At 43.5% G+C, this 14,967-nt stretch overlaps 1 protein-coding gene across 1 annotated transcript in view; it reads left to right on the top strand.

Annotated features, from left to right (window-relative positions):
* The window catches only part of LOC120914596 (transmembrane channel-like protein 2-A), a 62,380-nt gene that overhangs the window by 19,443 nt on the left and 27,970 nt on the right, over window positions 1-14,967 (top strand). Inside the window, exons 7-9 of the mRNA XM_040325290.1 lie at window positions 2,373-2,552; window positions 6,413-6,562; window positions 14,818-14,946. Coding sequence (XP_040181224.1) covers window positions 2,373-2,552; window positions 6,413-6,562; window positions 14,818-14,946 — 459 coding nt within the window. The remainder of the gene's footprint in view (window positions 1-2,372; window positions 2,553-6,412; window positions 6,563-14,817; window positions 14,947-14,967) is intronic.

The following is a 14,967-nucleotide window of genomic DNA, read 5'->3' as shown; positions in this document are numbered from 1 at the left end:
AGTCAAAATATTGCTGTTGGTTTTGTTGGTTCTTCAGATCACACTTTAGTGGAGCTTTTTCCTGCCTGCAACATTCTTCCTTCGTAACCACAGTTTATTTTCTGTGTCCAGGCTCATGAACCTGTAACACTCCAATCCAACTCCATGCACACTGGGCTTAAAAAAACCTCCAGTTTTCTTGGCAGATAAAAGCTCTCATATAGAGTGTTTTTGTGCACAGTTTAGGCAAGTTTAGGAGAGTTTTGAGTTTTTTCTGCCAGAAAGCTCCAATCAAAAAAGCAAACCAGAACGTTTTTTTTTCCTGCCTCTAAATTCTAATCTCAAAATATGCCTGTAATTATCCTAATGTGCGTGGACACATAGGATAACATTGAGCTGCTTCCTGTAGAGCAGAGATTTTTAAGCCAGTGTGCATGAAGCCTTAGCATTGACGGATAGCTAATTTCACATTCTGTTTACCTTTTACATTAAATCATTGTTTTAGACAGCAAACCATACCAGGCCCTTTTGGGTTTGTATGGATTTTAAGGGGAACCCCAGGTAAAAAACAAAGCAAAAGAGAAAACGCACCCCCCCTCACCAAAATCTATACCAGACCCTTTGGTCTAGTATGGATTTTAAGAGGAACCATGCCATTTATTTTTTTAGCGTGGGTTCCCCTAAAATCTATACCCAACCTTTATCTGAGCATGCAGCCTGGCAGAAATAGTGTAACACCGCTCAGACTGTGAATAAAGATTTCCTTGTGGGTCCTGGCCCTGGCTCACCACCATCATTAGTAACTGAAGAAAAATAAAATTGGTTGCACACTATGGAATGAAGAACTTCTGTAGAATAGTTACGTTATTGTCAAGGTACCAAAGGACATAGACAGGAGACTACAGGAACATTGGTAGACCGGTTTCACACAGATAACGTGTGCTTGTTCACAACAAAAATGTAGCCCCAAACCTGAGCTGTTTAAATGCTCCACCAAAAAGTGATGCAGCAAAAAAAATGCAGCCTGGCAGGCCAGGGAATGGGGGGCAAGCAAGTTCCCCCCCAAACTACTGTATACCAGGGCACATGTCCTAAAAATACCAAAGCATGTTGTCTTTATGTTGATGAAGACAAGGGCCTCCTTCCACAACCCTGGCATGGCGGCTGTGGGGGTGCAGGGAGAGTAGCTTATCAGAATCTGGAAGCCCCTTTTAGGAAGGGAGCCCCTACATCCTAGCCCCCCATGTGAACAAGTATGGGTTACATAATAACTGTACTCATTCACCCAAAAAATGTCCAAAGTAAATAAAAACCCAAAACAATTTTTAACAAGTTCTTTAAAAAACAAATAATAATAAAATGTTCCTCAATGTAAATCTATGGTCAATCACAATGAACACTACTAAGTAAACAAAGGGGTGGGGGTTACCCGGCGACCTAATCAGGTGACCTATCCCTATGATGTCCCTATGGTGTCTTCCAGAGACCCTACCCCATGGCGTCATGACATCATGGGGTGGGGTCTCAAATGGACATCATTGGGCAGGGTCACCCAGTAATGCCACCAGGTGACTCCCCCTGCTTATACAGCGATGTCATTTGACGAGTGTCAACTGATGGGAGTGGCCGTGTATGGCGGTTGGAGGGTTTTTTCTCCCTTGTGGTTCGACAACCAGCATTCATCATAATTTGCAATGGATTTAAATGGATTAAAATCTGGGGGCATTTACCCATTCACATGGGGGGGGGGGTGGAATCTGAGTGCCTTCTTGTTAAAGGGAGCTTCCAGATTCCAATAAGCTACCCCCATCTCCTCACAACCACTGGGCCAGGATTGAGGGGAAGGTGCTTTTGTCTTCATCAATATGGGGGCAAGGTCCTCCCCGGGTTGAAGGCATGTGGCCTTGTATGGTTCAGAAGGGGATGCTCGCTTGTCCCCCTCTTTTTTCTAGCCAGATGGGCTGCATGCTTAGGAAAGGGTCTGGTATGGATTTTGAAGGGGGCTACATTCTGCTGTCTGTGGTGAATCCCCCGCTGACAGCAGGGATGACACATGGTTGTTAGGACACTGTGGATCCTCAACAACTGGTGATTCATCCCTGCTGCTTACAGCTCACAGCAGAGATGAGTCACTAGTTGTTAGGGTACTGGCGGGTGCCATCTCCTTAGCAACCAATAACTCATCCCTGCCTGCTGACAACAGGGATGAGTCGCAGTAGTCACATTAAATATGTATCAGAAACATACCAAGTCACACTGCAGCTGCACTACAAACTCGCATTGAAGATTGAATCAAAATCGCAGTGCAGTATTGTGAACCTAGCCTTATTGTATTTTGTAGTCCAAATTATTTTTAACTTTAATGTATTGCAATTGTTATTTTCTCTTTTCAGATAGAAATTGTAATGAATTTGTTGTCAATGTTTTGCCCTCCATTGTTTGAAACAATAGCTGCGTTGGAAAATTATCATCCTAGGTTGGCCTTGAAATGGCATCTTGGACGAATATTTGCATTGTTCCTGGGAAATCTGTACACCTTCCTTTTGGCTTTAATAAATGATGTTAATGCACAAGTAAGAAAGCTTTACTTAATAAAATAATACAGCATTTTAAATAAGCAAACATATTGTATCATTAAAAAACATTTAAGATTTCCAAAAACTTGTTTATAGAAACACATTTTATGGTGTTTTTGTGTGTCTAAGTATAGTATATGAGCAGAATTTTAAATTTTAACACCTGTGTATAGCCATTATTTTTCTTACCACAGTATGAAGGAATGGATACAAAAATCCTATTTTGTATTTTTGGTAGTAAATCAGCTACAACCAAAGTACTAAGGACACTTACACATATGCAATGGGTTTAACTGCACGCCTCTTCCCACTGTCCGATATATCCTGAAAACAATCCATTGATTGATAACTGTCCCTGATAAATTAATTAGAGGCCCTTGCATATGGTTAGTCCAAGTTTGGCTGTAAGTGGACAGATCTCACATCTGCAATAATTTGTGATAGGAGATCTACAGTACATGCTGTGGTTACTTATTGCTTATTGCCAGTATTTCTAGCTACAATACCCCTGATCAACTTCATTCATTAGAATAACAATGAACTCAACACACATCTATTGAAAAAAATACTCCCAGTTTCGATCACTTGATCACACAGTGGTATTTAAGGCTTGTTTTTAGGAAAAAATAGAGTAACAAGCATGTTATCCTCTTCTTGGGTCCCCCGTCGGTGCTCCTGGCCCCTCCCTCCTGCCAAGCGCCCCCAGAGCAATTAGATCCCACTGCTGCCTCAGCCAATGACGAGTGAGAGTTCCTGGAATGCTCAGGCTCCCGTGCACATCGCTGGATCAAAATGGATGTCGGTAGGAGGCAACTGATGATCCTGAGGCTGAGTATAAGAGTATAAGACCCCAGTGCTGCAAGAGTGACTGTGTAGTGCTTTAGACTTCGGGATAACAGACAGCATAGAAATTCTGTTGGAATTTTTGCTGAGAGAAATACAGCCTGAATAATGCCAGTAAAACCAAACAGGGGTGCAATACCCATCGGGTGTTGTACATGGGCAGCTAAAGGAGTATAGGTCTTTTTGTAAAGAAGTGGACAAGTGTAGCCAGAAGTTTAGTAGTCGTCAATCTGTTCAATTTCTTCAGTTCCGGGGGAATCTCAACACCCCTATCCCCTTCCAAGTTCATCGTTCCCTACTAAAAAATAAATAAAAATAAACCCCTGGGCTGGACTGCTTCTTTAGCCAGAGAGAGACTGTGTATGCTAAGGGGAGGAAATAGACACAAACTACCAGTGGCTCTCTAGGGGGTGTGCTACATAGGATTTATTTTTGCATGTTTGTTTATGAAAATTCTTCTTGTTTTATGCTTTTAGGAAAAAAAAATGTTTTGATAGAAAAAAACTTGAGGGACATTTAGAGCCGGTTCACACTGGGGCGACTTGCGATCCGACTTCATGTCGCCTCAAGTCGTCCCAAGTCACGCTGTAGAGAAAAACAATGGAAGTGAATGGGAGCGGTGTTAATACACACGACTCAAGGCGATCCGACTTCAGAAAAGGTTCCTGTACTACTTCAATCCGACTTGTAGGCGATTTGTACCCATTGATTTCAATGGAAGTCGCCTCAGAAGTCGGATCACTGTCTTAACTGGAGCGACTTTCCAGGAAGATAACATACATTTCTCAGGCAAACCTCTCCTGCCCCCCTCCCTCCCCCTCCCTCTCCCAGAGCTGATTGTTGTTTTATTGGCCACTGGAAAGTCTCCTGTCCTGGAGACGACTTCAAGTTGTGTTGTAAATTGCCCCAGATCGCCCTGTGGTTCATGCTCAAGTCGTGTCGGAGTCGCCTCTGAAAGTCGCGCTGGAAGTCGTGTCGCCCTAGTGTGAACCGACTCTTACTGAAACTGGAGCGCACAGAATCTGGAGCAGCTGTGAATAGTAACCAAACAGCTTCTAACATCAGCTTGTTCAATTAAAGTGGAGGTTCACCCAAAAAACTTTTTTTTAAACATTAGATTAAGGCTCGTTTTGTCAAGGGGAATCGGGTGTTTTTTTTACAATCGAAGCAGTACTTACCGTTTTAGAGATGCATCTTCTCCGCCGCTTCCGGGTATGGGCTGCGGGATTGGGCGTTCCTACTTGATTGACAGGCTTCCGATGGTCGCATACATCGCGTCACGATTTTCCGAAAGTAGCCAAACGTCAGTGCACAGGCGCCGTATAGAGCGGCACCGACGCACCCGAAGACCATACCCGGAAGCGGCGGAGAAGATCGCTCTCTAAAACGGTAAGTACTGCTCGGATTTTAAAAAAACTACCCTATTCCCCTTGACAAAATGAGTATCAATCTAATCTTAAAAAAAAATTTCGGGTGAACTCCCGCTTTAAGCTTTGACAATAAAACCTGAAAGCCGATTGGTTAAAGTGATACAAGTAGGTAGATTCAGAAAGAGTTAGGCCGGCTTATCAGTAGATAAGCCGACCTAACTCAGAATCTACGCCGACTTATGTTTAAGTGTATTCTCAATCAGAGATACACTTAAACATATCTAAGATACGACGGCTTGCATCGTCCTATCTTAGGTTGCAATATTTCGGATGGCCGCTAGGTGGCGCTTCCATTGCGGTCGGCGTAGAATATGCAAATCAGTAGATACGCCGATTCACGAACGTACGCCCGGCTGCCGCAGTACATTTACGCCGTTTCCGTAAGGCATTATCAGGCCTAAAGTTATTCCATCTAATAGATGGAATAGTAATGTTAAGGTATGGCCGCCGTTCCCGCTTTGAAATTCGAAATTTTTACGTCGTTTGCGTAAGTCATCCGCGAATAGCGATTTACGTAGTTTACGTCCACGTCGAAATCAATAGGCCCGTGCGGCGTACTTAGCCGCAATGCACACTGGAAAATGTAGGCGCCCAGCGCATGCGCAGTTCAGAAAAAATGTCAAAAACGTAAGGTCAAGCCCCATTACAATTAAAACACGCCCCCTTACACACATTTGAATTAGGCGCCCTTACGCCCGCCCGCTTTAGGCTACGCCGCCGTAACTTAGCAGGCAAGTACTTTGAGAATCAAGTACTTGCCTAGCTAACTTACGGCGGCGTAGCCTAAACAGGCTAAGCTACGCCGCCGCAAAGTTAAGCACATCTCTCTGAATCTACCTATAAATGTTTTTATTTTTTTTAAATAACAAACATGTCATATTTACCTCCACTGTGCAGCTCGTTTTTCACAGAGTGGCCCCGAACTGTGTTTTCTGGGGTCCCCCGGCGGCTCTCTCGGCTCCTCCCCGCCTCAGATAACCCCCTCTGGGAAGCGCTCTCCCAAGGGGCTTATCTTGCAGGCGTGCTCCCGAATGTCCTGAATTTGGCGTCCATAGCCGAAGAGTGCAGAACTCTGCCCCGCCCCCCACCGCCCGCGTTATTGGATTTGATTGACAGCAGGTGAGCCAATGGCTGCGCTGCTATCAATTTATCCAATGAAGAGCCGAGGAGCCCGGGCAAAGATTAAGCGCATTCGCAACGCGTGACTTTCCAGGGCTGGGGGCGGTAATCATCAGATGTTTTTTCACCTTAATGCATAGGATGCGAAAAAACATGAACCTTTACAACCCCATTACAATGCACAGCTGCACCAGATTCTGTTTGCATCGGTTTTAGTAAATCTCCCCCATGGCGTCATTCCAAGTTTTCCACTTCTTACAAAACATATTGATAGGAGTGTCTTGGCAATGGATTTTATTCCAATAAAACCAAGGTTCTAAATTTGAATTATGTTCACCAGGCATTGATACAAATGTTATTATTCTCTCATGTGCATTTAGATACTGAAATTTACCAATCTATGATGCTATTATCACAGTATTAAATACTACTTATGTGGTCTTCTAATGATCATTCTGTTTTCAGTTAGTAGAGGAAGGAGCAGTAAAGAACCAAACTGAAATATTGTTAAACAGCCTTTATAACTCTTCGCAAAGCAATGGGAGCACATCAACACCCTATATTCATCCAGCTGATATGCCCAGAGGTCCCTGCTGGGAAACTAATGTGGGAATTGTAAGTTGTTTTGTATGTATAGACCAGAGAATATATTGTTTGTTTCTCTTGTTAAGATAACCCTTCTACTCAGGCATTATACAATTTAAAACTAACCTACAGTATGCCTAAAACAGTTGCTTAGCTCTAGAAGATTTTTTTTTCTTTCAATTAATTTTTATTGTTTTGTTTTATCTTTTTGATCAGAGATGCATGAACTGCATACAGTTTAATACAGGCACAGGAAAGAGTAATTGTCTACAAGGTACTATCTGAATAGATATTATCTGAAATACTTAACATTTTTGAGTAGTAGGCCTCGTACACATGACCGAGAATCTCGTCGTAAATGAAACGTCGTTTTCCTCGACGAGTTTCTTGTCAGGCTTGTCGAGAATCTTGTCAAGCTTTCCTTGCGTACACACTGTCAAGACAAAATCTCGTTGTTCTCAAATGCAGTGACGTACAACACGTACAACGGCACTAAAGGGGAAGTTTGATTCCACTGGCGCCACCCTTGGGGCTGCTTTTACTAATCTCATGTTACTGCGTGTTAAGTAAAAGTTTGGTGAGAGACAATTCGTGCTTTTCAGTCTGTTACAGCGTGACAAATGTGCTATCTCCATTACGAACGCTACTTTTACCGAAGGTGCGCTCCCATTTCATACTTTATTCTGAGCATGCGCACGTTTCTAAGCATACACACAAACGTGTTTCTCATCGTAAACCAGCCCGACGAGAAACACGACAAGGAAATTGAGACTCCAAACGAGAAAAAAGAGAACATGTTCTCTTTTTTTCTCGTCGAGATCCACAACAGTTTTCTCGACGAAAAACATACACACGACCGTTTTCCTTGGCAAAAAAACTCTGCCCGCATTTTTCTTGATGGATTTTGTCGAGGAAACCGGTCGTGTGTACGAGGCCCTACTGTACAATACAGGTGACCTTACAAAGAGTGCTCAAGCAAAAGAACAACAACAGTTTTGTCCCACTCTCAATACATTAAATGGAGGTGGTGCAAAGAACACGTAAGGGTGGATTTAGACATGCGCCCCTTTTCCTCTGAAGCCTGATCCACATTTGGATCAGGCTTCAAAAGCTACTGACAGGTGGTGAGGAAGCGATGCAATGTTTGCTGACAAACACAATGCAACTGTGTGCATTACACATGGTTGCAGGGTGTCTGCAGTGCTTCCCCATATCCCCATTTGCTTGAATGTGTAGCGATCGGTGTGGAAGGCCTGTTGGTCGCTACATGTCTGGGAAACTTTCCTGCGGGGCACAAAGTAAAGCATCATGGCCATGGCATGTAAATACCCTGGGCCAGATTCTGGTAGATACGGCGTGTAAGTCATTTACACTACACTACCGCAACTTACTGGAGAAAGTGCCGTATTCGCAAAGCACTTGCTCCGTAATTTGCGGCGGCGTGGTGTAAATGGCCCGGCGTATCCCAGCGTAATTCAAAGGGGGCGGCTTGTATTTAAATTAAGCGCGCCCCCGTGCCGATCGAACTGCGCATGCGCCGGGCTTAAAATAGCCCAGTGCGCATGCTCCAGTTCTCGACGGAAAATGTCAATGACGCCGACGTGGGCGTCAATGACGTAAAGTCGTATTCGCGGACGACTTAGGAAAACGACGTAACCGACGAAGAAAGCTGACGCGGACCCGACGCCATACTTAACATGGCATACGGCGGACTGGCGTAAGGTTACCCCTCATAAAGCAGGGGTAACCTTACGCTTACGGAAACAACGTAAGCGACGGCTACGCGACGCAAATTTGTTCGGGAATCGGCATATCAGGCTCATTTGCATAAACAAATGAGACCTGAACGTAAACGCCACCTAGCGGTTGGCGTTGTATTGCATTTAGGATGCGACGGTGTAAGTGATTTACACCAGTCGGATCCTAGCCTAATTCCGGCGTATCTTGTTTTGTGAATACAAAATAATGATACGCCGGCGGGAAATTCGAATTACGCCGGTGTATCAGTAGATACACCGGCGTAACTCTTCTGAGAATCTGGCCCCCTGTTCTTCTGCCTATTGCAGCTCAGGTGAGTTGGTGGGAAGTAAAAACATGGCTCAACCCTACATTTTTGCCACCACCCCAACCACACGCCTAATGCCCCGTACACATGATCGGTTTTTCCATCGGCATAAACTCAGACGGGTTTTTCCAACGGAATTCCGCTCAAGCTGTCTTGCATACACACGGACACACCAAATTCCGATTGTCCAAAATGAGGTAACGTACAACACTACAATGAGCCTAGAAGAATTAAGTTCAATGTTTCCGAGCATGCGTCGACTTGTTTCCGAGCATGCGTGTTTTTTTTTCTCCATCGGAGTTCCATACAGACAAATGGAATTTCTGTTGAAAAAAAAGAAAAAAGGTTCTCTTTCTTTCTAAAACCCTGCATGCTCGGAAACAAGTCAACACATTTATATAGCAATCAGAGTTAAAAATAGCCACTGATTACTGTATAAATGTCACTGGCAGGGAAGGGGTTAACACTAGGGGGCGATTAAGAGGTTAAATGTGTCCTAGGGAGGTGTTTCTAACTGTGTGGGAAGGGGACTGACTGGGAGTAGAGAGAGATCGCTTTTCCTGATCACTAGGAACAGCAGATCTCTCTATACTTCCCTGACAAAACAGGGATCTGTCTATTTACATTCACAGATCCCCGTTCTGGCTCTCTGAAAAGCAACCGCGGGTTGCCGGTGGACATCGCGGCTATCGGCCACATGCATCGGCTCTGGCATCGCACTACGGTGATATGTGTCTGAGAGCCAACCTGCCTCTGTATAACAATGGTGGCTGGTCGGCAAGGTAAAAAGAAGCATCCCAGCAGCACGCTGTCAATGCTGACAGGGCTTCCATCTTCCATCTTCAGCAGTCTTCCTTCCAGGTTCGCGGGCTCCTGTCATTTAAATAGCCGAGTCGCGATAACATCACTCCTGTGCATGGGAGCCACCGCCGTGGCATGCCATCCCTTCATAGCGTACTGCACATGTGCTGGTGACCTCACCAGCTTCAGGAGTAGCAAATATCTCCTAAACGTTTAGCATGTTTAGAAGATATTCCATGTACCTACAGGTAAGCTTTATTGCAATCCCAAGTGCTATAGTTGCCATTACATTTAGGCCATCCTAATTAAAAGAGGGGTCAGGAAGGCCCAAAGTCAGAGGCAGAGGAGGTGGTAGTTTTTATTATTATTTTTTTACAGATTTCCATTTTTTTAAATCATCTTTTTTTTTTTTGTAATGTCATCTCTGTCCTGGTCAAGTAAACACAGGCATGGTCAGCAATGCAAACTGGGTAATGTTCTTAGGCAGGAAGGAAGTCCTAGGCCTTAACACCATCTTGTTCCTATGCAAAAATGTAAAAGCAAGATAAGGCCCCCCAGGGCAAACACACATGTCAAATGATACAGCATTATTCTGCGGACAAAAGGCAGCTCCAAAACAGATGGTCAATAACAAGTGATTGTTGTGATTTGAGAACCTCATCACAGGCTGGGGCTTTACTACAATAATTAAGACAGAGCTGATATTACAGTAGTGTAAGATTGGTCAGCAGCAGGATATTTTTATTGAGGGAGAATTGTCTGAAAATTATTAGAGGCAAAGAGTACAGCCAGATGTTTTTGGTACAGAAATTAAAAGACTGTAGGTGACAAAGCAGTTTAAAATTGGTCAGCACCAAGACAAAGCTTGTCCAATTTTCAAGGGCTGGGGCTCTACTACAAAAGTCAAGATACTGCAAAGGAATCTATGGGAATAGAGGGATGCAGTAAATGTGCGTGATATTTTGAGAGGTGGTATAAGTGTTTTTTTTTCTTTCAAACAATGCAAAAAAAAGGGATAATACCATTTTTTTTAAAACAAAGCTAAGGTGTTGACAATTAAAGAGTTCGCTGTCAATCAGTTATTTCAGACAGACTGGTCCTTAAAAGGATTTTTGAGAGTACAGATGTGTGCACAAAAGCAGGGCACATAAGAAGATGTTCCACAACACTGCATTAAAAAAGCTCAAGCATCTCTTTGCATTCTTTGTCGATGTGCTTTGTCTGGAATAGAGGCCTAACGCACATCTGTTATAAATTGCTCACTTTTCCAAAGCTTCAGGACAGGGTGGGACTCCCGGACATTGAACTGTACCACAGAGCCACTGTTCTGGCATGGATGTTAGAATAGTTCACTTGACCTTTTCCCAGGGCCTCTACGATGGTTGAACAGGACCTTTCTCCTGCTGGCCTTAGGGCCCTTCTATGGGGCTACAAGCGAGACCGCCATAGGCTTCAATACTCGTCCCCTCTGACCCTTGCACCCATGCAATTGTGGTATAAAAAAAGTCTTCAGAGTCTCTTATCCTTGGACCCCTTCACTTTGGCTACATTATTTGACAACCCTATGTTCCCTAAGGGAGTGGGAACCCCTGCAATTGGGGGGGGGGGGGGTTGACACGATCGGATTGGCGGGTAGCCCACTATTTTGTTCATACTAATATCGGGGAACCAGTTACTCTCCCGAGTGGCAGTGATGGGCTTATTGCCAGCCACCTGTCTTCCTTTTGTACGGGACTACTCACTTCCACCCAAATACACTGCTATTTGACTGAGTATGACTGACTGTGTTCCCTCTCTGAGATGCCCAGACATCTATTCTCTTCAATTTATAAATTACTTCATGCGTGGATGCACAATGGCATTCCCCCCTATACCAGAGCATGGTCCGCAGCCTTGGGGAAGGAGCTGCTGATTGGCAGACTTCCTTTCACTTTACCCACAAATCCACGATTTCTTGATTTGCTCAATTAAAATATTATAAACACCTCTCCAGATGGTACAGGGACCCCCTTTCACTACATAGGATATTCCCTTCTATAGCGGCCACTTTTTGGAGATGTGGTTCGACAGAGAGAGACTATTTACATATTTGATAGGAGTGCAGTGGGAGTCGCCCACACAGTTTTTACTATCTACAATAAAATATACCAGTCATATACCATATCCCTGTCACCTACCCCAGAGGTAGCACTCCTGTTCATGCTCCCAGCTTCAGTAGCACCTCAAAAACAAAGCCTGTTGTGCTTTTTCCTCTCCACAGTGAGACAATTGATTCCTTTGTTTTTGAAAATGGAATAAGTCCCCTTCATTATTCCTGTGGGTTTCTACCGTTAATGATATCATGCGGATAGAGGAGATACTGGCGCTGGATAATGATACTTTAGAGAAATTCTAAATCGTATGGTATGTATGGCTTGACTTCTCCACCTCTGCCACACTTAAAGACTTGATATGATCTGTCTATCGTACTTTTTCAAATTCAAACAAATACTTTTTTTAGTACCTTATTATTACCCGGTAATGGGGGTGCTCAATCTCTTTCTCTTTCTCCCTTCTTGGGCCTCTTTAGGCCTTTTCTCTTTGCTTACTCTCTCTTTTTTCCTCCTCCTTACTTCACCCTGTTCCTTGATATTATATGGTCCAACATGTTTTCTGTTTTTTTGTACTATGTTATAAAGTCTGTGAACTGGTTATCTTTCTTCCACTGTGCTATGGGTGACTTTTCCAATCTATTGCTACGGACCCCAATATCATTGCTTTTACAAAATCTGTACTGTTTGGGTATAACCCTTAATTATATTGCTATGTTGCTCCTTTTGATGGTTACAAATAATAAAAACATATTTACCTCTAAAAAAGCTCAAGCATAGTTTATTGAAGTAGATGTAAACCCTGCCACTAAAATCTAATAACAGCTTGTGATACTGATATAAAGGTCCTTGTTTCGACACTTTGGGGTTGGGATTGGCGACTATGCAAAGCTGCACCAGATTTTGCACTCTGCAGTTTTAGTAAATCAACCCCTTTGTGTTATGGGGTGACAATGCTGCACCCCTGTCTTTCACAATTTGCTGTCTATAAATCATCCTGTCACATGCTCTTCCAAAGGAAACTATACACTTTTGAACTGAGGCATATTGCACATTCCACTGTTGATACCATATATGAAAAAGGCCTATTAACAGAAAATTATAGGCAGCAGGAAATAGGAAATATGTCCTGTGGCAAAAGACACATGCAGCCTGTTATCACTGTAGTGCATATGGAAAGGGGAAGGCTATAACAAATCTAAAGGGCACATATCAGCAGCATTAAGATGTAAAAATACTTCCCTCCCTTTACCCCCAGATTCCCCAAGATTCATAACATTTTGCCACCCATAGGACAATAAGTAAGTGTTACATGTACTTTGAGAGACCAGTGCCTACAAGCCCTACACCCAGTGGTGGCCGCTCCATTAGGGGCACCGGTCTTCTAATCCATGCGCCAAGCCCCTAATCTACATCTCTATCTACTTTTGCTGCCTATGCTGATACTTCACAGGGCCGAAAGTTCAGAAATGCAAAGTTTTACTGACTGGTTTCATTATCCTGTAACATCTCTTCCGTGAAAGCTTGCGGATTAAGTAGTAAAAAGTGATTGGTACTATTCATTTTATTTCATTCAACCTTCTTTTATTTCATGCATCTTTAGGTGGCCAATGTGGCCAAGTAAACAGCAGCCTTTAAACTTCTTGTGGTCCCTTCATGGTAGAAGGTACAACTTTGCATATCAGAGCATGGCTCGACAACTCAAAACACTGAATATTTTTAAAGAAGTACTGAGCCTCTACAACAGCTGCTTCTACTTGTCAAGCAACCCATAAAGCAAACAGAATGTGTGTAATTGGGCTCCATCCAGGGAACATTTTCAAAACATTAGCATCCTGACATGATGCTGACAATGTTCTGCAATGCCTTGAATATGCTCAGGACAACCTGTAGAATGTCAACAAAAATTAATGATATAGGTATGGATAGAAAGGTAAAGAAGGTGGAAGTGAAACAATGAAGCTCTAGGCCATGCTAGTGCATGGTACAAGTAATGTACAGAGGCACTAACATTGTGGCAGACACCCAGTTTTATTTAGGAAAATGTTTAACTTTTATTAGTATAGTTGGTAATCAGACATGCAAATGTCATGTTGGTGGTCCATGACGGAGCAGAGATCAAGAATCAATGTTTTATGATACCAATCTATTTTTATCTATTTCTCCAAAATAAAACGTTTTATTCTGCATTGTGCTGAGTTGTAAATGCCATAAATACAGTATTTATCGGCGTATAACATGCACAGGTATATAACCGTATTTTCCGGCGTATAAGACGACTGGGCATATAAGACGACCCCCTAATTTTCCAGGAAAAATGTTGGTTTTGGGATATACTCACTGTATAAGACTACCCCCTTCTTACTAGTCTTTCTGGAAGCTGAGGGGTAGCCAGAACCGCTGACAGAAACAGGCTTTTTCAAATCTCACTGTGCCATTACATTACATTCCTCACTGTGCCATTACATTACATGCCCCCACTGTCCCATCACTTTCCCCCACTGTGCCATCACTTGCCCCCACTGTGCCATCACTTGCTCCTCACTGTACCATCACTTGCCCCTCACTGTACCATCACTTGCCCCTCACTGTACCATCACTTGCCCCTCACTGTACCATCACTTGCCCCTCACTGTGCCATCACTTGCCCCTCACTGTACCATCACTTGCCCCTCACTGTACCATCACTTGCCCCTCACTGTGCCATCACTTGCCCCCACTGTGCCTGAACTTGCCCCCCAGTGCAATCACAGCAATCACTCACTTTTTTTCTGGCAGTAACAGTCTCCGTGCTGCGAGTGTCAATGATTTGAAAGCCGCGCCTTCTCTTCAGAGTGTTCTGTGATAGGCGGAACACAAATTTTCCCAGCAGCGACTCTGTTCTGTGTTCCGCCTATCACGGACATCTTCTCATCTCGTCCGAGGATGAGAAGGCATCTGTGATAGGAGGAACACAGAACAGAGGCGCTGCTGGGAAGATTTGTGTTCCACCTATCACAGAACACTCTGAAGAGAAGGAGCGTCTTTTAAATCATTGACGCTCGCAGCAGCACGGAGACCGTCCCCGGGGTATAAGAAGACCCCCGACTTTGGATGCATTTTTTTGCATCCAGAAAGTCATCTTATACGCCAGAAAATACGGTACCCTAACTTTAATAGGGAAGTTTCAGGAAAAAAACTTTCCACAGCCCCCCACGTATAACACGCAGGCACAGTTTACCCTCTATTTTCAGGGTAAAAAAGTGAGTGTTATACGCCAATAAATACAGTACTTCCTTTCCTTTTATTATTAATACACATGCCTAGCTTTTTTTTTTTTTTTTTTACAGGAGTTTGTAAAGCTGACAGTTTCAGATACACAGATGACGTATCTCATGATTCTTGTAGGAGACTTTGGACGAGCAGTCCTGGTTAGAATTCTCAACAACTGCTGGTGCTGGGATTTAGAAGGTGGATTTGTAAGTTTTTGTTTAAGGGAA

Source organism: Rana temporaria, chromosome 1 (assembly GCF_905171775.1).
Source record: "Rana temporaria chromosome 1, aRanTem1.1, whole genome shotgun sequence".
Classification (NCBI taxonomy): Eukaryota; Metazoa; Chordata; class Amphibia; order Anura; family Ranidae; genus Rana; species Rana temporaria.
Note: the sequence above shows the minus strand (reverse complement) of the source record. Positions and strands in the feature narration are given on the sequence as shown.